This window comes from Bacillus rossius, chromosome 2 (genome assembly GCF_032445375.1).
Source record: "Bacillus rossius redtenbacheri isolate Brsri chromosome 2, Brsri_v3, whole genome shotgun sequence".
Taxonomy (NCBI): Eukaryota; Metazoa; Arthropoda; class Insecta; order Phasmatodea; family Bacillidae; genus Bacillus; species Bacillus rossius.
In genome coordinates, this window is record NC_086331.1 from 9,666,122 (window position 1) to 9,690,012 (window position 23,891).

General features: G+C 38.1%; 1 protein-coding gene across 2 annotated transcripts in view; it reads right to left on the reverse strand.

The window, feature by feature from the left end:
* The window catches only part of LOC134529080 (tyrosine-protein phosphatase 69D), a 112,778-nt gene that overhangs the window by 20,972 nt on the left and 67,915 nt on the right, over positions 1-23,891 (reverse strand). For both annotated transcript variants that reach the window (XM_063362787.1, XM_063362788.1), the window contains exons 15-22: positions 20,444-20,648; positions 17,470-17,661; positions 16,714-16,912; positions 14,773-14,908; positions 11,448-11,597; positions 11,186-11,356; positions 2,074-2,190; positions 1,124-1,261 (exon numbers count right to left, since the gene is read on the reverse strand). In XM_063362787.1, coding sequence (XP_063218857.1) covers positions 1,124-1,261; positions 2,074-2,190; positions 11,186-11,356; positions 11,448-11,597; positions 14,773-14,908; positions 16,714-16,912; positions 17,470-17,661; positions 20,444-20,648 — 1,308 coding nt within the window. The remainder of the gene's footprint in view (positions 1-1,123; positions 1,262-2,073; positions 2,191-11,185; positions 11,357-11,447; positions 11,598-14,772; positions 14,909-16,713; positions 16,913-17,469; positions 17,662-20,443; positions 20,649-23,891) is intronic.

Here is a 23,891-nt window from a genome sequence, read left to right on the forward strand (position 1 = left end):
ACCTGTTTATAATAAAGACCTGTGAAAATATCAATATTTAATTCAAAAACCTTTTTTTTCTCTCGAGTGCGAAAATAATTAACAAGTCAAAAAGGTAATTGAAACTGGAAATGGAAAATCAAGATTTCCATAAATATCTAGAATATATTTTTTAATTCTTTTAGAATGCTTTATTTGTTGTCCTATGAATACGGATACAAGGTGGGCAGTGTGGCTGGGATGCTGCGGCAATGGGATGTCTTGGCCTGCGTGCGGACTCACCGGAGAGCATGGGGAAGTAGAGGGTCAGGCTTCGAGGCCAAACGAGAGCAGATCAAAGATTGTGCTACTGGGTGGCTTTTTATACTCCTCTCCCTGCTGCCAGCCACCAAGCAGACCATGGTTTGTGAAATTCAACACTGGTGTTTCTTCATCAAACACGACTGTTTGGCCACAATGCAAGCATAGCACGATCGTGCTAGGAAGTCCCGGGTCATGTCGATGCTGCTCAGAGCGCGGGAAAAGGTTAGTCTCACATGGGAGAGGAACACAAGATCACCGAGCAAACAATTCTGATGTCCAAGCAATGGGGGACACAAGGTTACACTGAAGTACGAAAACCCAACCACCATCTTGCCACTAAAGCGGCAGGGGGTGGATGTGTGCTGATACAGTCTCGGCGTGGCCAAATGCACTAATGCAAAGAGATGCCACATACACGCAGGTTAGTCTACTTTGTCTGGTGATAACGGCCACAAGGGTCCCAAATAATATGATGTGGCCATGCTATGCGTGATCTACATGAAACCACTTGTTGCTCTACCTTGCTCGGTTAATTATAAGTAACAGGTGGCAAAACATTTGCAGTCAAAATTTACTTTCTTCCATACAGAACTGGATTATCTTATGGACATGTTGATCAAATGTAAATGTGTCACTTCATTAATTTTCTCAATACATTAACTGTCTAAATTTTATGAATAATAAAATTATACAAAATTAATTAAAGCCACCTTCATTCTGATTTTATCTGTATAGAGAAATCATTATTTGTTAGGAAACAAAGTTAAAACTAGAAATACTTAAAGTAGTGTACATCATTGGTCAAATTGTAAATATTGAAAAGAAAAAAAAATCACATTACCTTTGTATTGGTTATGCAGAATTCTCGTCGAGTGTAGTAAGGACAACTTTCACTCTGGATATACTTGACACGAATATGATCGTAACTAGCTTCATCATCTGGCCAATATCTTGGACATTTTTTTTGGCCGTCACCTAGCTGTGAAACGTATAACACTTAACTAACTGCCTGTTGAAACACAAGTTTCTCACAACTTTAGTTCAACACTTAACTAACTGTTGAAACACAAGTTTCTCACAACTTTACATTTTTTAAATCAGATTTTAGAATCATATGAAGAAATATATTTAAACTAGCACTATAGAATCCAATTTGTATGCATCAGGCAATTGTGGAAAAAAAAAAAAAAAAACTTCTAGAGTGCAATTGTGACACAGTCAAACAAGTAGTTTTATTTGTGAACAAATGCCTGACTTTTTAAATACTAGATAACAAATAGCAATTGCAACAAACCACAACATGCAAAACAAAGATGTGCATTGTGCCACACTGTCACAAACGGACCTATGCATTGTGCCGCAGTGGCACAAACGGACCTGCCTTCTAAGCAGGTGGCAACACAAAAAGTGCTATCGGAGTCGTTCTAAGCCACAGCAAATGCAGTTTTTGATTATTTTTAAAAATTTGCTTTGTTTAACATACTGAGGCATAAAATTAAGGGTTGTGCCAACAAATAGCTAGCAAGACATGTTCAATTAGTTGCTTTGGTTTTACTTTAAATTTTTACTGGGATTCATGGAGACTCAAATAAGCTCAATTCACTGGTGCCACAAATAAAAGGCAGTTTGATAATCCGCCACATATAGTTAGTTGAAAATTTACTGTATCTACAAAATAAAAAAAAATCACACCAACTTTTAGGAGAAACAAAAAAATATTAACTTTGAAATATGCACTATACATAAATAAAAGGCAATCCATTAAAACAACTTATGAATTTTTTTACTTACATCTGAAAGCATAACCAACGTATTAACATTTTGTTCAAACATCATTCGCCAAAAGTCACCAATTGTTGATTCTAGTGGATCTTGAGTGATGATAAACGATTCCCAATTGTCATAGCCCTGTAATCAAATTTGTGGAACAAAGCCACTTAAACATAATTTCAAAGTCTACATAACATAAAATGGACTCCATGATTATTTTGTCACAAAACCAAACATTTTAGTATTTGTAGATGAAGCTTCAGTTTATATTTTAAGTTGTGGATATCCATCAACTTTAAAAGTAAATCATAGTAACACACTCATAAATGAATAAGAATGGATGCCAGATACTTAAATGTATAGAATGTATTTAATTTGACTGACACACATACTTAGTGATTTTAAAATGCTTTTCTGATGTGATTTAAGATTTGAAATAACATCCCCCCCCCCCCCCTTAAAAACCATAAAAACTAGTCACCACTCAAATTTATTCAGTAAATCTTACCAATCTTGATACTTCCTGACAGTATATTAAGACCAAAAAATACTATTTTTTAAATAATGTGTAGCACTATAGACCTTGGACCAAAACTGATAGCATCAATCCTTCCTCTTTTAATCCCCTCACACAAACTCTCTCTCTCAAATCCCTAGGAAGACACTACAGTCAACTTTCCAGCAACATCAACTGTTCCTGTTTCCTTTTACCATTCCCTCACTGCAGTTTCAGTTTCACACAGTTCCAGACGCTGCTTAGAAATTTGGTATGAGGAGATCGCTCATCATTTTTCCTCTGTTTTTACAAATGTTCCTGCATGACCCTAAACACGTTATGATGAAAACTGTTCCCACTCCAGCTGTCTGATTGAAATTTTCACCCGGCATTCTGTCCAGTGACGTACACATTGCTGGGGTTCCCTTTCCCTCTTTCCCTTTCCTTGTCACCACTCATGCTAACACTGTACTTTTAGTGCCTTTCAAAACATGGGGGTATTTATACATCGCACTATTTCAACATGTGTGTTTGGAAACATTTTTATGAAACAGTTCAATTAACACATTTCCCCTCAAAATTTATGCCTACTGAGTAATAACTTCTTGTTCCCAACCTGCTAATGTATGCATAATACTGCCCTACATAACATGTTTTTTTTTTTTCATTTGATGCACAGAGGCTTAAGGTGACAGGACTTCCAAGGTCATAGTAGACTCCAAACCAACTGGGTACCGACTCATTGATAATAATAAATCAGTTATGCTGGAGTGCTTAGGTCTACCCTCGCCGCGTGAGTGTGACCCATCAGTGTTCTCGGTCAGCAAGGGCCCTGTATACAGCTAGATCCGGGTTGACTGTACAGTGCTCCGTGAGAAAATGATTGAAGTATGTTCAATATCGCTGATAAACATTCTTCTCAGAATTCAATGGCTGTGAGCTCTTATACCTGCTCACTACCTGCTCTGTGGGTTCTCATTTCACATACGGTCCCGTAGGGTCGTACCATTGTAAATCCACAGTAACAAAAACCACCCTACTTGCAATAAAACAGCACACAAACATTATGACTGGCATCAGAAAGACTTGGAGAAAGGTAAAACTTTCAGCACTACACTCTTTTTACCCGAGGCTGCATCAATTTAAAAAACATCTCGTGCACCAATGAAACGAGGGTGGGAATAAAGGTGATCTAGACGGCCTGTTATCTGGACCTCTGCCTGATAGTGTACATTTTTACTTCGGAGGATGCATGCAGATTGCATAGTACACTCAGTAAGTGTACGATGGAACGGAACGGAATGGCATCGACCGAGCTTAATTTTTCATCAAAATAAGGGTAGTTTAGTCACAATGAAAGTTGATGAGATGTAAATGATGCATTGACGGAATGAATGGGTCCAAGAAATGGGAGTATCCCAAGAAACCCATCGACATATGGTAACGCCCACCATGTTTCCTCACTTGCGAAAAATCCTGGTTAGATCCCAGTGGTACTCAAACCCAAATAACCTTGGTGGGAATGTACAGGCGACTGTTTAGTATTTATTTCACCAAAAACCCACCACTCTGTTAAAATATTAACATTACATTACTAAATGTCACATCTTGTAAACAGTAGAGTCCTCTGTGGCTATGCTTGCTAATGTGCACTGAGATGTGGGAAACAAGTAATGATGTCAACGAAACGGCTTACAATCAGACTATGTTCCTGCAGTATTTTCTCAAGTGAACTCAAAATATAACTTTTGGAGCCTAAGGGTACTGCAACATTCTTATAGAAGACCAACACTGACAGTAGATTCAACATATGCCTATTTGTGGTCTGGTAGAAAAAACCTGAGCTTACAAACATGGAGTTGCTTGGTTTCTTTGACTTAAACCCATAATTAAAACTGATAAAAAAAAACCAGGCAAGAGATACAGGAAAATAGTAATGGCTCAAAATTCATTTGTTTATCATCACTGTGGGATAAAGAAATGCTACAGGGTTCCCACACATACTTCAGTCAATTTATCCCTGTTCTCCCTGTTCCACCTAAAATGTTTTCCTTGTCTCATCTATGGACATACTTATACACATTACTATCAAAACTCATTTAAAAAAAAAACATAACATGCAGAATTGAGTATAAAATGTTTTCTTACTATCCTACACAATAAATAGTTTCCATCAGCATTACATAACCAATTCTGACTGTCTGAAAAAGAAAACGTGTATGTTGTTCGGTCAAACTTTGAAAAAAATATATTTATTATAATCAGGTGAAAAACTATAGGTACTTTATTATGATTAAAATTAATTCACATTTTTTGTAACTCTAACATTTAGTTAGTTAGTAAAAATCAGATGATTACTAACAACACCCAAATTTATAATAAAAAAACATTGCATTTAAGATACAAATATACTGCATAATGTTTTGATACAAAAATATTGTTAATTTTTCAGAGTTTTCTGTTTTGAAAACACTTGTTAATTACCAAACTCCCCCCCCCCCCCCCCCCTGTTTTGCAGATTTTCCTTGAATTAACTGAATTATCCTATAATACAACATATGCTGAAAGACTAAAGTGGGTACTTTCAACAGCCCACCAACTGAAGTGAAACTAAATGCAGAATTATTGAAGGCAGTGTAAAAAAGCTTGTTATTCCAATCAAACACGAGAAAGTGCTACACCTATACTTGAAAATTAAGATGTCAAACAGCATGCCTATGGTTTACCTTCAGGTCAAGACGATGAAGACACATCTGAAGTACCATTTACTTGGAACACGGATACTAGCTGGGAAAGCAAATGAAAAAGAAATACCAATACCACAGTATATGCAGGATTATGTTATGCTGACTTACCAAGAAAATATTTCTGGTAAAGACAAATAAAGCAGTTTGAGAAGAATGATCTTCATAAAAATTCTTTGAATATATTGTAAATAACAATGTTAATGACACTGAAAATTTTCTGATCAGGAAATATATTTTTTTCAGAAAGGACCTAGTGCAACGTGAGAAACTAAAGCAAATAAAACAATGTTTTGTTTGTTCATAACAATCTGAATTGAAAATGGACTTACAGCTTGGAAAGCAATGCGGATACAATAATTAATGAAGTAAACCATGGAAAGCAATGCGGATACAATAATTAACGAAGTAAACCATTCGAAACAGAAATACGTCACAACCTTCAAAAGTTTGTAGGTATAGACTCACTAATGCAAATCACTTTACAAGTGCTACACTACCCAGTTTGAAAACTGTTTGATAATTGTTGTTTATAATTTAAATGGACTGGTAAGTGTTACAGGGATTCACTGAAAAAAAAAAAAAATCAACACTTTAGGGTAAAACTAGTTTTTTGTCTATATGAAGGCATAAGAGTTAAAATAAATTAATACGCATGGTAGTACAAAAACTCACTCATACTTTAAATAAAAATTTGAAATGAAACATAAAAACCCAAACTAAAAAAACTCCCTACTTGGTAAAAAAAAGTGTAATGCAACTTTCATTCCAATTTACCAGTCATACACATATAGGGGTATTGCTAATCAAATCATCTTGATCTTGCACATTCAAATTACACACGAACAGGAGAGTTCTGATGTGACCTATTGCTAAAACACACTATTTTCACAACAGCCACTAACCAAATAATATCCTAATTACCGTATTTACCCATGTACCACCCGCACATTTTTTCTGAAAAACAACATTCAAAAGTCGGGGTGCGGGTCATACACGAAATTTGAGGTTTTGGACAACAATGAAGACTGAAAAAATTGGATTTATAGTACATTACCGAATGCTGGACGCATTTATTACAATGAAAATACAGCGAAACCCCTTATTTACGTTACCGTTATTTACTTTTTCCCGATATTTGCACCATTTTATTTCGGTCCCGTTTTAATCTCATATGATGCAATGCAATAAATTGCCGTTGTTTACAACGCGCGTATAAACTGCTTCCCGCAATTTACGCTGTTTATTCTGAGATTAACGCTTTCTAATTTAAATAATCGTAATACAATGTATTCTGATGTGTTTTCAAGACGTTTTTAAAAGTATTAAACTTTATCCGTAACGTGTCGGGAGTCGCTGTAATCCACCTATAAAACGTAAACAGCGCCAGTTGGCATCATTCGGTATAGAGCGCGCGCACGTAGTCGAAGATCGATAGCGATAGCTCGCAAACTTCTTGCTACGCGCGCGCTCTGTTTACAACCGAGTTAACTATAACTGGCAACCCACGCCATTTTATGCGTATCAATACAACTCACGTTTTTGCTACGGGTTTTTTTACGTTGAATAAAATGGTTTTATGGCATCACTCATTATTTTTAATTATTTGGCACTACGAGCTTTATTTTTATTTGCAGGATGTTGCAACGGACTGAACAGTTGACGATTGTGGTTATTGCATACAAACATTTTAAAATTTATTTCACCAAATTTACATCTGTTGTTTAGCAAAATTGATCTACTATTTTGACAATGAATATTACTGGTTTTTTTTCCTTAATATTTCATGCATTTGTGTTAGTAAAATTCTGTGCTGCAGTTATAAACAGTTTTCTTTGTTGTTACAATGACAGACTCTTTTTCCCTATTTATGCAGGCACATGTAAATAGACATTACAGTGAAAAAAATTTTTTTCCAGAGAGTATGTTGAAAATTTGGGGTGCGGGTCATACATGGGGGCGGGTGGTACATGGGTAAATACGGTATTATAAATTGAATATTATTAGTGCATTGGCTGTTAGAATGTACTTGTTACATAAGCAGCAAAACACAGAACATTTTAGTGCAATATACTTGCCCATGATGACTAATCTAGGGCTGGGGAAATATATTGTTACGATCGCGCTTGGCTGCAGTGCTTGGCATCGCCGCGCTCATTCGGCCTGTCTGCGCCCCCCTTCCACCCGCATCCTCTCCCTGGTATCTCGTGTCATACTGTCTCGCAACATCCTGACCGTCGCAGCGCGCACCTGCCTCAGATCGAGTTACTTAAAAGAGGCCGCACTGCGGAATAAAAGGACTTAGACATGTTTATCGGAGCGTTTTGTGGGAACCCGATGCTTGTTGCGTTTATCGGCGTTCTTCCTTCGAGGACTCACGACGCGTTTCTGAGCATTTCGACGGCGAAGGTCGCGCGATATCTCGGAGACATGCCCGATTGTTCTGGACGGGAACCCAAGGGCTATATAAGGAGGTTGGGCCGACCTTCGAGAGGAGTTCAATGGGGAGTTCTCCCGCATCAGAGTTTCCGGGCGATAGTGCCGCGGGTGCGGCAGAGTGGCGAAGTCCTTGGACAAAGGTTCCAGGGCAGGGAGTGAGTGAGTTCAGTGGAGTCGGGAGTTTCCGGGCGATAGAGTCGCGGGCGCGGCGGAGTCCCGAGTGAAGTTGCGGGCGAGTCGTTGTGTGGGATCTCGGCGAAGGGTGTGACGGCGGCGGTGGAGTGCGGCGACGGAGTCCCGCGGCGGAGACCCACGAGGGGTGCTGCGGCGAGAGTTGCGCCAGAGGTGCGGCCCAGCGAGGTGTGCGGAACAAGTGACTGGGGGGAATAGATATTTAAGTGTAGTTAATTGTTTGTTTGCCATCTTAGAAGATTAGTTGTAAGTGACATAAGTAGTGGAAATAAATAAAACTGTGTGTGTAATAAAAATCTTTAATTGGGCTATCCTTTACGAACGCGCAGGGAAATCGTAACATTTTGGTGTCAGAAGTGGGACAGCCCTAATTAATAGATTTAGGATTCAGTTAGAGTATTAGAATAAAAGTTAAGGAATTTAGTTTACGAGAATATAGTTAGTGTTTAGAACTTTAGTGAATTTGAAATTTTCTAGAGTTAGAGTTTACTGTAGTCAGTGTTAGTTTTGAATGTAAGAGAGATATTTTTAGTTTAATAAGGTTCGGCTAGGTCATTTAAAATTAAGAACAGTATTAGAAAAAAATTATTTAGGTTGATTAATTAGTAAATGCTTTAGAAAGAGATGGCTGCTGAAGAGTTAAATGTAGAAGATATCAGGAAGATAAGGGTTATCCTGGAAGAAATGGTGAATGACATGAGGGCATGGATAACCAGTATGAAGAACTCTGCGAAAGAAGTGAAGAGTGAAAATAATGTGGGTAAGGACCATCATGAAGAAACGAAGAGCGGGTCAAACAATAGCCTAGAGGAAATGAAGAAGGATCAGAATGAAATGAAGAATGGCCAGGAAGAAATGAAGAATGAAAAGAAGACCGAAATGAAGATAAACCTGGAAGAGAACAGCCAAGAGGAGACCAGCCAAGTGAAGACCAGCGAAGAGAAGACCAGCGAAGAGAAGACCAGCGAAGATAAGACCAGCCAAGATAAGACCAGCCAAGAGAAGACCAGCCAAGAGAAGACCAGCCAAGAGAAGAACAGCCAAGAGAAGACCAGCGACGAGAAGACCAGCGACGAGAAGACCAGCGACGAGAAGACCAGCGAAGAGAAGACCAGCGAAGAGAATACCAGTGAAGAGAAGACCAGTGAAGAGAAGACCAGTGAAGAGAAGACCAGTGAAGAGAAGACCAGCGAAGAGGAGACTAGCCTAGAGGGGAACAGCGAAGAGAACAGCGAAGAGGAAATTAGCCAGGACATGAAGATGAAAGAAGAGCTAAAGAAAAGAACAGAAGTAGTGAAGATGAGTTACAAAGTAAGGAACATTGAAAAAGAAGAAATGAAGATAAACGAAAGAGAGGAAAATGCCAAGAAAAGCTGAAGAAAAGCCGAGAAGAGAGTCAAGAAGAGATAGAGAAGTGCAAAGAAGAAACGAAATACGAAAGAGAGAGGGGAAAATGCCAAGAAAAGCTGAAGAAAAGCCGAGAAGAGAGTCAAGAAGAGATAGAGAAGTGCAAAGAAGAAACGAAGAAAGACCAAAAAGAGATTCAGGAAGACCAAGAAGAGGTGAAGAAAGACCAAGAAGAGGTGAAGAAAGACCAAGAACAGGGGAAGAAAGACCGAGAAGAGAAAATGAGAACACAAGGAGTCATGAAGAGGGTACAAGGAGAAACTAAGTGCAGTCCAGGTGAGACACAGAAGAACCAAGAGGGCACGAGTAACCAAGAAGAGACGAAGAAGAGCCGGGAAGAAATGCTGTGCGAACAAGTAGCTGCGAGAGAAGAAATGGAGAGAAAAAGGGAAGAAATAAGGAAACTGTTGGAAGGCAATAAGCAATGCACTCAAGAGTATCGGGTCCGTCCAAGGCATCGGTCAGCCCGTCTCGGGCAGCTGGCTGAACGACATGGGGCATCTGCGACGCAGAAGTGTCGCCGGGTGACAAGAGAAGCTACATCTAATGAGAGAGAGGGTTATCTGGTGAGACTGTACAGCCCGCGATGGAGGAAAGGCAGGAGGCCTAAACTTCGAGTAGCATGGGGACCTCCAGGAGGAGATGCATTACCTGTTCGGGACGAACAGGTTTAAGGAGGGGGCAATGTTACGATCGCGCTTGGCTGCAGTGCTTGGCATCGCCGCGCTCGTTCAGCCTGTCTGCGCCCCCCTTCCACCCGCATCCTCTCCCTGGTATCTCGTGTCATACTGTCTCGCAACATCCTGACCGTCGCAGCGCGCACCTGCCTCAGATCGAGTTACTTAAAAGAGGCCGCACTGCGGAATAAAAGGACTTAGACATGTTTATCGGCGCGTTTTGTGGGAACCCGATGCTTGTTGCGTTTATCGGCGTTCTTTGAGCAGCCGCCGCGTCCTTCGAGGACTCACGACGCGTTTCTGAGCATTTCGACGGCGAAGGTCGCGCGATATCTCGGAGACATGCCCGATTGTTCTGGACGGGAACCCAAGGGCTATATAAGGAGGTTGGGCCGACCTTCGAGAGGAGTTCAGTGGGGAGTTCTCCCGCAGCGGAGTTTCCAGGCGATAGTGCCGCGGGTGCGGCAGAGTGGCGAAGTCCTTGGAAGAAGGTTCCAGGGCAGGGAGTGAGTGAGTTCAGTGGAGTCGGGAGTTTCCGGGCGATAGAGTCGCGGGCGCGGCGGAGTCCCGAGTGAAGTTGCGGGCGAGTCGTCGTGTGGGATCTCGGCGAAGGGTGTGACGGCGGCGGTGGAGTGCGGCGACGGAGTCCCGCGGCGGAGACCCACGAGGGGTGCTGCGGCGAGAGTTGCGCCAGAGGTGCGGCCCAGCGAGGTGTGCGGAACAAGTGACTGGGGGAATAGACATTTAAGTGTAGTTAATTGTTTGTTTGCCATCTTAGAAGATTAGTTGTAAGTGACATAAGTAGTGGAAATAAATAAAACTGTGTGTGTAATAAAAATCTTTAATTGGGCTATCCTTTACGAACCCGCAGGTAAATCGTAACAATATTGACCACTTTCCCATGAGCTTCGGCCAAAATAGCAAATGGAAAGCCAGAAGTCGAGACAGAGTGGCCTGAAGCTTTTCTTAGGACAGTGCATAGTCCTTAAGGCCTTTGACCGCTGGATAGTAATAAGTCACATGCATCCACAAAAGTACTGCTTGGCTGGCTCTAGTACATAACATTACATATCCCTATAACATCAAATGATGCAAAACCCCAAATAATATTGAAGAATTATATAAAAAAATTTTTAAACTGTTAATGTATATGTATAATATATGCTTTATCTACTTACTTCAATGAAAGAAGCATTTATGTATGTTGAATGTTCCCTGCCAGGTACTGGTGTAAGCATTACACGATTCCTGTCGTATGGTATCACTAGATCACTACGGTTCTTCGACCTGTTTTCCTCTCCATCACCAACTGAATAAGACTTGTGGTCTTCGAGCACCAGGTTGAGTTTCTGTTTGCATACAAAAAAGTATAAGTTATGTATTATCAGTAACATATCCTTGTTTACAACATTTTAAAGACAAGACTCGTTTTTAACTTACCTCAAACTCTTCTTCCATTAAACATTTTTCTTTACCATTCTGCCATTTCTTTAGCTTTTCTATGTGAATTTTCAGCCCAGAAACTTCTATTTCAGTGTCACCAAACTGTGCTACCTCCATTAAAGCTCTATATATAAAAATGTACTGTTTCTGCAAAATCAAGAGTGAAACAATGTTAGCACAGCACACAGTACCTGGACTGACAAAATACAAATATCACAGTAAGTTCAAGCTAAGCAGTAAGAAGCAAACAAACAAAATTAAACATTTTTGATTAAAACAGATGATTTATTATGTAGTAAAAAGGCCCACATTAATGCTGTTCAACCCACAGTCAAGCCCTACTAGATATTGCAAAATTCTGTCAATTCACTCCAAAAATTAATATAAAATCTTCTCTTTGGTTTTCACCACAACCATACTCTCAAATTCCATATGCCTTAACTGAGCTAAGGCACCAATTAAATCATGGTTATATATATTTTTAATTCAAAACTCAAAAAAGAACTTTGGGAGCCTATGGGTAATGCAACATTCTTATAAAAGTCTTATCACTGACAGTAAATTCAACATCTGCCTATCTGTGGTTTAGCAAAAAAAAAAAAAAAAAAAAAAAAAATACCTCAAAAACCTAAAGTTGTCTGGTTTTATGACTTTAAACCATAAGTAAACTGCTAAAAAATAAGGTAAGAGGTGCAGGAAAATACTAATGGCTCAATATTCATTTAATAATTATAATTAGGGGATATAGAAAAGATACAGGGTTCCCACACTTACTTCAGTCAAGTTTGCAAACTGCACCAATCACAGTCCGTGCAGTCAAAGACAGAAAATGTCAATTAAACTAATAATAATACAACTAAAAATAATTTTCATTACAAAACAACATGACTAGGCGGACAGTCACTTCAGAGATGATTCCGATTTAATGTACCAAACCATAAAACATAAAACCAACACCGAGGCCATAAGATGTGGACGATGGTAGAGAGGTAGGATGGAGCAGCAACAAAATGCATTGGTGGGGAAAAACCATCAGCTGATAGCAACGTCTGCCATGTTTCCCACGTGCAAATACATCAGCATTGACCCTGTAGGTAACTGAACTCAGATCATCTTGGCTAGAGATCTGACTACTCAAACACCAAGACCTATTTATATTTAATGTTTTTTTCTGAATCTGTTTAGCAAACCTTACAAAGAAATGACATTTCAGTTTCAGTACATAATTAAATACAATCAAGAGTGCAAAACTAGAACAGTTGCATAAATTTACAAAAAATTTAATAAATTTATAACATACAACAGCCCCTCGAAGTAACGCTGTTCGATTAGCGTCGTTTTGAAGTAACGACGCCAATTAATTAGGGCATGATTTGAAGTAGCGCTGTCATATATTCTAAGTAGCGCTCTTTCTCATCCACACAATTAATTTTATTTTCATACGTGCACAATGTAACAAACAAAATGCAACAAATTAAAAATAAGACGGCACTTGTGTAACATAAACATTATGACGAATCAAAAAAAGATATTACCTTTTTATGTAATAGTTATTCGCTTCCATCGCATATTTTCAAAGCCTAATTAAAATTGCACAGTAAATAATATTTCGTAAATACATTTTCCGACGCCTACGTGTGTGTTTAGCTAATGTTTATACATACTACGCCGTCTTGCAACTCAGTAGCAGCTCTAGTGGGAAATGCCGGAAGCTTTCGAGGCTAGTTCACATCTTGCATGACAGGCTGCGCTGACTCCTAGTCGTGCGTACACGAAGTTACTCTTTTTTTAGAATCGATTTCAATATAAACTAATTACTAAACCTAATAAGTACCACATACGTAAAATTTATTCTTCTCTATTCTTAAACATTCAAACAGAGCTTATATGTTAAAAATACTATTATTTTTAACTAAAAAATGTGACGTATACACGTGCTTCGTAAGGAAATATGAGGTTAGTAGGCTATGTACAGTTCAATTATGCCGCCTGTGATTTAAATATAGTATTATTTTAGGTTATTTGAACTTTAAATGCAATTTATACATTTATATTTTTCTTAAATTGTATTTAGATGTGTTAACAGTATGTAAATACGTACATTTAAATGAAATAAATGTCATATAAGGAATAGTAAACAAACGGATTTCAGTGGCTGGAGAACCAATTATTATGAATAACATGCACTCTTATGGCAAAAACGTATTTAATTAGCGGTGTTTTGATTAGCGCTCTATTTTCCTGGAACGAATTAGAGCGTTACTTCGAGGGGCTGGTGTACATGAGAAGAAAACCCAGCAACAATATGAAATAAGTGTGAAAAACCGATTATGAAGGTTCAGTTTTTGGCTAGGTTTAATTCAATCGCAAAAGCAATATTCAAGAGCATCTAACGGTGCAACTTTTTTTTCTGTGCTGCCAAATGTAACCGAGGAATCAATAGATATTCAATGTGATTCTGCATATGAATTTTAACACAGTTCTTTATGTACCACTATAAATTTATTTGTAGAATTGCTTGAATTATCAAAAGGACTAAGTGTGGAATGCCAACAAATGTCTGAAAAATACTCTTATTTCTGCAGCAGATATTTAAATTTATAACATAACATACATATTAATTTGAAGAAGAAAACCTGAAGTAACTGCCAATATTAAAAATAAAACTCAGATGTGTATATCACATAACCAAGATTCACGTGAAACAATGTGGTTTATAAAAGACTATAGCTGCAAACTGCAAGCTTCGGTTTCATTTCCATAACTCTTCGTGGTGTGTGCCTCTACTCACAATATAATTTGTTTTCCACACAACCAATAATGGTTTATATCTGTATTTTAACATTATGGTATCTATTAGTAAAACCAATAAAATATTTGTTTAAAAAAGTAATATAATAATGCAACAGGCACACATATAAATAATGGAGAGTATTAAATTCTGTGTAAATCAAACATGTACATATTGTGTACAGCTCTGATCAAAGGACTGCAACTGAGCTAGTAAACAAATTACACTGAGGTAGCTCTTACACAAATAATGGAACCTCCATTAATTACAATGAGAAGTATGAATGGTTCCTTGTTTATTTTATCATTGAGTCTGGAAATGGATGTAGAGCGAAGACGAAGTAGAAAATAAATATACATTTAAGTGTACGCTACAGTACCCTCATCAGACACTTGATGAAAAAAATCCCTGGCCTGATGGCAACAAGGACAGCAGTTGGCAATCAGTGACTTAACAGTCTGCCAACTGTGAGCGTGTGTACACACTTACTTAACTTATTTAACAAAGAGTTTTAAATGTCAAAATGCTTACTAGAGACTGAACAAGAAAGTTACGTTGATGCCTGAGGTCACAAACAGTATTGAAAATGGAAACTTGTTCTTCTTCCTTGAGCTGCTGTAAGAGTGAGTCAAGAGCCACCAATGTTCCTGTTCGCCCCACACCAGCACTGCAACCAAAACCAATTCAAAACTCTTTCAGTTGAGACACACTTCATTTTTTTTAATAACAATATTGTAGTAGTAGATATCGTCATGATGTATGCAAGCAGATGTTTTGATTAAGGTAAAGTGCTCAACATTACAGGAAGCAATAAAATAGTTTGTTATTTGGCCATAAGTAGAGACCTGCAAAATTCGCGGATTCATTCGGTGATAGGCTAGAATTCAAACACATATACCTCTTAGATAATTTTGCTATTGGTTTACTGTTCATCTGGACGAATCTCAACCAGTTATAAACCCTCAACCAGCTGAGACGACTTACAAGTCGGCAGCCAACGAACTTGCGTTATTTGCCCGAGTGTACAGGGGTATGTGCAGTCTATCCTGAAGGCCATCGAAACCGCAAATTTTGCAGGTCTCTAGCCATAAGTTATAAAATGTAACACAGCTGCCCGGTAGTTGATGGCAGGCCTTCACCCAGCATAGCAGCAGCCCCCAGACTCAAGGACGGATGGTGCGATGGTGCGAGGCAATAGGTCGCACACAGGGCATGTTCTGCTGGCATCGGAGCAGGCACAAGCCTGCTGCCCAATCCCGGGTCTGTCTGGAGGCCAGTTACTGCCTAGTCTGCTCTGAATCTCACTGAACAACAGTTACCAAGCTACTTAACTGTAAAGGACTTTTAAATTATCTGGCTTTATTGTGCAAGATAAATGTGTAATTCTTCTGTACCGTTTGAAAGCATGTGTGCTCAAGAATTATGTGATTGATTTTTACTTGATGATCATATTTTTGACAAATTATATATTCTATATTTAAAATGAATCCATTTTTTTATTAACAGTAAAATATTCAACACGAGTGTCCACTCCTACCATAAGCGTAATGTTGCAACATCGTTGTTTTGCTAATTTGGACATTGCCTAATTTTCTATTGCTAAATATCACCTTTTTTTTTAAACAACACTCTTTTTGAGTCAATGTGGAGTACATTCTGCCAAATCACATTCACTTTTACTTTATTTATAAATGGTAGACTATTCAAAAAAATTTTCTTCACACAAACATAAAACTTGCAAAAAATACTTGATTTGATTTACTATACATTGAACTCAAGCAGAAGTTTGTATGACATTACAATCTGTACATTCATTACGAAATTGTCCCTCACTTTTTCAACAGTCGACACTTGCTACAGGTCAGTTGGTTTGTTTCCCAAACCTTCTTTTAAAATAAATTTGGAAAAGAAAACTTAAGTTTAATTACATAACATTTGTACAATAAACATTAAGAACATCTTTTTTCTTCAATTTTAAGATGACCTGTACTTGTTCTTTGTATACTTATTTAAATTCACTGATATACATATTTTGATTTAGCAAGAGATTTTACACCATAGTCCCTTGAATGCAGAGATAGTTCATAACATTTGAACCTTATATCTAGGTTAAATACATTCACTAAATACAAATACATTACAACAATGTCAATTCCATGAAAATTGTGTAACTTACCTGGTGAAATATTAACAAATGTTATATCCAATTAAATATTAAGGACTAAAATAGAATCACACTAGCTTGTAAACGGTAGTAGTTTATTTTCCCAATTATTTTGAATTTAACAAAAAAACTATCATGTTACCAATAAATGCTAATCTACTTCATAAATAAAATAATGTCTGTATACAGTAAGCTAGAGTATTTTTCACATACTAGAGAATGTTATTAATATAGCATGATGATATTTGTGCGTGTTCAGTACACATACAAAAAAGTAAAAGTGTATTACTCAAACTCTGCAGATTTACCTGCAATGTACAAGAATAGGACCCTTCTCCAGTGAATATGCTTCATTTATCCTCTTTATGAACTTGAGTATTCCAGAAGGATGTTCTGGAGCCATAAAATCCTTCCACACAAGGTAATGGAACTGCACTATGCTACGACTCTCTTGTTCTTTCCCGCTGTACGAGAGACGACAAAGTTTCAGCTCCCGTATGATGTAATCTTCAACAAAAAAAAAGATCACATTAAAGTGAACACCATACTGACATCTGCATGACAAAATAATTCCTTAGATAAACTTTTATGTGTAGAATGTAAATTTTAGCAAAAATATATCTTAGAAGCAATCGCTCTGTACCAGAACCTCACAATAACCATTATCATCTAAAATAAATCATTCAGAACCCAAAAACAGGTGCGCTGAAGGTACTGCTTCAGTAACAGTGGTTAATAGACACCTTGGAAATGCTGACTACAAGGTACCGCAAACAACCTAAGGCTTTATTTTGCATAAAGTCTTAATGTGTAGGAGCCTTGGTTGTTGAGTCAGTTACCGGAGGCAGCAGCCCTGCATGTCTCATTCTTGAACATTTCAACATTAAATGTTCATGGATTCTTTGTTTCATCACGTATAGCGGATGATCTAAAGCAGGTATCTTACATTCACAATATAACAAATTATAGCAAAGTATAATCGCACAGCAACATTATTATTTATAATTTTAAATTTACATGTTTAAAACCACTAACAAAATTAATTTCAGCAGTATAATACATACCTGAATACCTCTTTTCTTGTACATGAGTTACTGTGAAATCTCCAAATATTTTTTCTCCTTCTGAATCATCTGGCCAATACTTGGAGCATTTGGTTTTACTGTATTCTTCCAAATTCGTCAACATTAGTATCATTTCCAAATGCTGCTCCCAGATCATACGCCAAAAATCACAAACTGTGTTGTCCATTGGACCTGAAAATTAAAATTGTTTTGATGAATGTGATGACTACAAAAAGCATAACACAAACATTAAAAATAATGTGAATCAAAGTATAATTAAACCTCATCCATCTGGACCAACTGGAGCCAAAGGCAATCAGGAAAATTGAAAATCTGAATAATATGGGTTATCAGCAAAACAAAATCCTTAAATAAGCTGACTTACCATTTATCATGATAAAAAACTACATTTTGTAATGAAAATACCTAGTATACATGCTTTATATTCTTTACAAAACATTACAAAAATATGAAAATAACTTTTCACATTTCACATAATTTCTTAACACCGAATTTAATGCCTCTCTTCTGTTTCAAACATATATAGCGTTTGAATGAAGCACAGTCATGCAAACGCTATATCATTAATAGTTCAGCTGGAGTGGTGTCGGGCCAACGCTTCAAGTATGCCATAATGTTTGTCAGCTAGTGCATTTTCTTAAACTCAACAAAAAAACATTTTATTACCATAATCCTCCATAATGCAGGAATCATACATTGACTCAACCTAAAAAGTGAACATTTGGCATACTTATAGTTACATTCTTGCTAACGTAGTTAAAAATTTTTATGTCCACAAATCTGACCCGGAATATCCGGAGATCCGGATCAACAAGGTTTTACTGTATGTACATTGCGCCACACTGCACACAACGCAATAGACTTTTCTTCGAGTAGTCTACATATCACGTCTGATGTAAAACACAGGCGTGACAGACCAACCACTGTGTGAGAAAACCACTGGTGGATTTTTCTATTGTCTTTGTCAGCAACATACTTACCCCCCCCCCCCCTCCTGAAGGAATGATGAAACCATGTTAGGAATACCTGCCTCTAAGAGACAAAACTCAAGCTGTAATCTGCAGTAGAAGCCTGTAATAATGCTACAAAACTGCTTGGAATAGAGTGACAGGATTAGTGAACTCCCAAATAAGAGCTATCAACAAGTTTTTTGCACTTACAGCAGCTATCATGGATGCATGCCTGCCTCTCATGGCATCATAATTTCGATGGGTGAGAGAAGGAAGGGTAATTGTCCAATTACTGCTGGGCTGAGTGGAGTTGACCATACTGATACTTTTGTATTGATTTTATAAGTTTTGAGCTACATTTTGTAAAAAAAAAAAATAACTTTTTCAGCAGGTAAAAAGTAAAAATTTATGATGCAAATGAAAGTAGTAGACTAAAAAGCAGGGGAGAGACAAGTCATGGGTGAGTGCCATATCCCTACGGTAGGTCGGAAGTCTGTCGAGACAGGAATACAAAAAGTAAGATTTGCTGTTGCAGTTTAAGTGATTTAAGACTACAAAATTGGTTGCAATTTCCTGCACTTTATAAGTAGACATAAACTGAGCAAGTTACAATTTGAATTAAATTTTTAAAATTACATTGAGACTGAGTTATCTTTTTCATTTTAGATAAAATTGTAATCTGTCTCATATTGAAAAGATGCGCAATAAAGGGTTGGGGCTGAAACTTGTTGCCTGCCTTATGTTCCATCTTGGCAGACAGGCACATGGGAGACAAAAACAATTTTAAAAGATTTACCAACCATCTCTTTCACATGTCACACAGATGCTAATAATAACATCTCTCGGTTGACTTAAAGTGAAGTTAAAACAAGTGTATATGTGTGTGTCACTCGTGTCTTTTGAGTGTCAACCTCATACGAATCACACTAAACTACTTCATAACTGCAGAATAATATTTCTACGACAAAATGGCTTCACTCCACGATATCCTGTGGATGATCAGCGCCAGAGTAAGTTATGTCTCCTTAGAGCAACATTATACAAGTGTCTACAATATTTCGCAAATTTACAGTATTTTACCTCAAAACAAAATCATTTTATAAAATCAGCAGACCTTTCATTTAAAAACTACTAACTGAAGCGAGTGTTCCAAACTAGTTTGCTAGATAAAACTGAAAATTCTGGTTATGTTTTAATGAATAGGTATGGAACCCATCACCTCCAAATCTTTGTAATCTATTCATAATATGAACAAACATTGTTTTACTTAATGTATTTTGGTTTCAAACTTGGGCTAGGCCTGCTGAGTTAAATGCTACCATAACCCTTTCTTTCTCACTCCTTTGTTCATCTCCTTCCACCCTGCTCTTTACCAACCGACCTACAAATAAAATTATTTTTCAGATATAACCATGTGATTTTGTTGGCAGCAAGATAATGGAAGGGAAAACCCTGAAACCAAATCAAAACAATAAGCTATGCATTTATTAATCAGTCTCGTCAGTCACACTACCTGTCTACTTTATTTGAGTCTCGAGACAAAAGAAGACTGGCTCTAACGGAGCTAAGCTGGCTGCTCTGTTTAAGGGACAGGCCTGAAGAATGCACCATTCTGCTCACAGCCTCCTTTCTAGCTAGCTCCTACCTTGACAGCAAAGCCACGAGACGTCAAACTGATGTGATGTGGGGACATGGAGAACAGGTGAAAGCAGTGTTTTGCAGAAATAAATACAAAGGAAAAACCTACTTGTACGCAGAAATATTGATCTTCTTTCACACAGACAACATAAAAAAATGCAAAATGTTTATGATACAAACCTTTTTTAGGCTGATGAATAATGAAATTATTTAAATTTCACAAAAAAAAAACTAGAATGCACTTTAACAATCAGAAATTTCATTGCTAAAAAATATGTCTGTATAAAAAAATTACACACAAAAAAAATTCTCTTTTTTATTGCAACCAGATTTATCATGAAACATTTAAAATGTCTACAGCTTACCTTGGGCACATATAAATTTTTTCCTTTCTCTGTATCCAATCACAAAATTTGCATTGATATAATCTGAGCCCATTACACTGTCTATTTGTGACAGCTTTACACGAGTCTGATCATATGTCTTGATGTCGGGGTATCGATTCTTGTAGAGATTCTCACGCAATTCTGAATGACGTGTTGTGCGATCAGGGAATCTTTCAGGCAGCATCTAAATACACAAAACACATCACAGTTCAGATACACTGTTGCTAACTAAACAAGCAGTGCTTTCAGAAGACAAAACATATTTCAGAACACTATTTTTATAAATGGACAGCCTTTACTCAGCAGGAACGTGTGCCTATTGTGCCTTTAGTGCCATACCAGTTCATAAATGTATTGTTAGGGGCATGCATATTTCGCGAAAAGATTCCGAGACTAGCTGAAAGTCAAAACAATGTAGCACTGTGTGTTCCGTGATTGGGTGAGTTTCTCTCAGGTACATGTCGATTGTCACAACACCAATCACATTAAGTCAGTGCGGATTCAAACGCGTCCTGAGTGGCTCGGTAAAACAAGGCGACGACTTCTCTCGCAGACGGCAGCCAATCACAAGGAAGAAACCGCTGGTGAGGGTATACCTTGTTGAAGTCTAGTAGACGTTCAGGTTTTTTCGCGAAAAATGCCTGCTCCTATGTATTGTCTACTAGACCATTCAAGAATTTGCCTGTGAATATGCTCAGGTAAATTAATGTCTTCCATCACCAGCATGCATTAAACGTTTTAATACTTTGAACATAGTAACAACATGAGCTACGTAAGCTGCAACTTCACGGAAATCACAGTTAGTCAAGTAACAGCAGAGCCAGAGCCACAATCGGCTTAGACCTATCAGAAAACATAAATACAAGCATATGAAATCTGCCCTTAACCAATGACAATAACCCTATTTCTGAACTATATTCCCTGTCATTAAAAGAATATATCTAAAATATAAATATGCTCATCACTGACTCACTGATTGACTCCGTAACAATGTATAAATTCTGTTTTCACGCACTTTCAGTGTAACATTTACACTGGTCTTTGCTAACTCGTTCCTCGTAGCATTGCTGCAGAGTCCATGGTGCAAATATAATATATATGGGGGCATAGCATCATATTTTGATGAGGCCGATAGTTTCAGAATTTTTCAGAGATTAAGTAGTGAGCCATGGCTTAGTTTGCCATGTTTTGGCTACATATATTTGTTTAATATAATTAAAGTTGTTTGCCTCCACTTGCTAATGTGAATCTAACAACCACCATTATCTCAATTTTCCAGCGATAGTGATAGGATTAAATTAATGGTGAATAGATATTAAGGCACATTTGAACTGTAGCATGCTAATGTTGTTGCAAACCTTCATACGAACTGCACTGCCAATATGGTTGCCATCCTGGTGTATAGAGAATTGAATTTCCGTTTCCGGCAAGGAAGATTACGGAATGACCAGAGACAATTAACATGCAATGCAGTTTTTCAAGAAGTTCTAAATTAAAAATAATTTTTCTTCAAATATTTTTTTATCATTTAATTTATATATATGAAATAATTTTCATTTTCACAATATTAAAAGAAATCGAATTTTTTATAAATATTGTGTGTATATTAAATTAATGTGTTTGTTACATTCATCATTATTCAATGCGTGCCTTAGGCACCTTACAACTAAATAGTTTATCTAATAGTTCTCAATCTATTAAGCCATCTTATTAACTTATGTATCGCTTAATGATTCTTAGTTCCTGCCGACCTTGTGCCCTACTACACCCGCCTGAAGCAGAGAGAACACAGCCCTGTAGTCAGTATCTAATTAAGATCGTTATCTCTTCTTGCTCAGTGCAGTTCTTCCTCCAGCTCGGAGGCAGGTTTGATAAGTAGCCCAATTCCCTTGTTCCACATCACCTGCAGGTTCTCCACTTTCTTTTACAACCGTCGGGGGAGAGTGACATGGTAGCCGAGACACCCGTCACGTCCAACTGTCCACTCCAACAATGTGCTCCTTCAATGCCAGCCAAAACAAGAGAAAGACTCTAGCTTAAATGCGCTGTGGTTCTACCAAAGAAGTTTACTTCCTCATGTGCATTTGATGGGACTACCTTGTAACGAGGTTACCAGCATGAAGGTGCCAAAAAGTGTAACGTGTAACGTCAGCGCGGGTGGTGGCCCAGTCACCAGACAGCTTAACATTGCGTGAAGTCAACTCCACCAGGGAGTCATGTATACTGTCATCAGCTTAGTCACCTGCAAGTCAGTGGAGAGTGATGAGGAGAGACAACTAGCAGACGAGACCCCTAGGAGGCGAGTGCTCATGCACTCGATGTAGGCCAGTATGAGAGTGAACAACAGGTCATCGTCCCAAGCCAAGTGCAGGTGTACTCGCTGGGCGGACGGACGGTGAGTTGGGGGTCCACGAAAGACGAGCACTCAGGACCGAACAGGACCGAGGCCGGGCTATCCAGTAAGTTGGGGTGTCCAGGCGACACCAAAATCGGCACCAAGCACTCAGTGCTACGGTGCATGAACGAGGAAAGTCGAGTGATGAGTCACAAGGACCGAGAGCGAGTGAGGAGCCGAGGCAGCTCGGGTACAAGCATCCGGTATCAGCCAGTGTCCTGGGGAGCGATGCACCAAGCACGAATGTCGGCCGAGGCAACGGTAACAGAGCAACAAGTGAGCAGCACGAACGCATACTCGCAACCACACCAGACGGCAGGCAAGCAACGGGTCGGGTAGAGACGACAAGTTGCAGTCCCAGGGCACACCAGGAGCAGATCAGCCCAGAAGCAGCGAGTGTATAACAGTGAGTTGTCACAGAGAAGCTCACGCACTAGGAGTAATTAGGCGAAAAGTAAACTACGTTTCAGCCAACGGAGTCGGTGGGCGGTTAAGGCTTGTCTATGACATGGAATTATGAATAGGAATAATGAATGGAAACGTCTTTGCCTCAGTAGCAAGTTGATATGCTGAATGATAACTTTCTTAATATGTTACTATAGGTGAGAGAAGCAGCGAGTTCATGCTTGACGAACTTGTTCATCACTTGGTGTTTTTAGTGGTACTCGCTATTCTTAGTTTGCTACATATTAATAAAGAACCACAGCATGGCTGTAGGTTATGTTTAATAAAGGCGTGTAATATAATTATACTATTTGTACTACTATGATAAGTAAGTTTGCAAGACTCATTGATAATTTTTGTGTGTTTATGTAGGAACATGTGGCCAGCGAAATACGTTTAAGTGTGCTGACAACTTTACGTCGAGAGTTATGCATTTAATCATGTGCATATTCCTGTAATTTATTTGTTAATAGTGAAACTAGTGCTATTGTACAATATACCCATTCACTGTTGAAGTTGTTATTTGCACTGTATAAATACCCACTTTTGATGTTTATTCATAATCAAAATTTTAAACATGCAACAAGT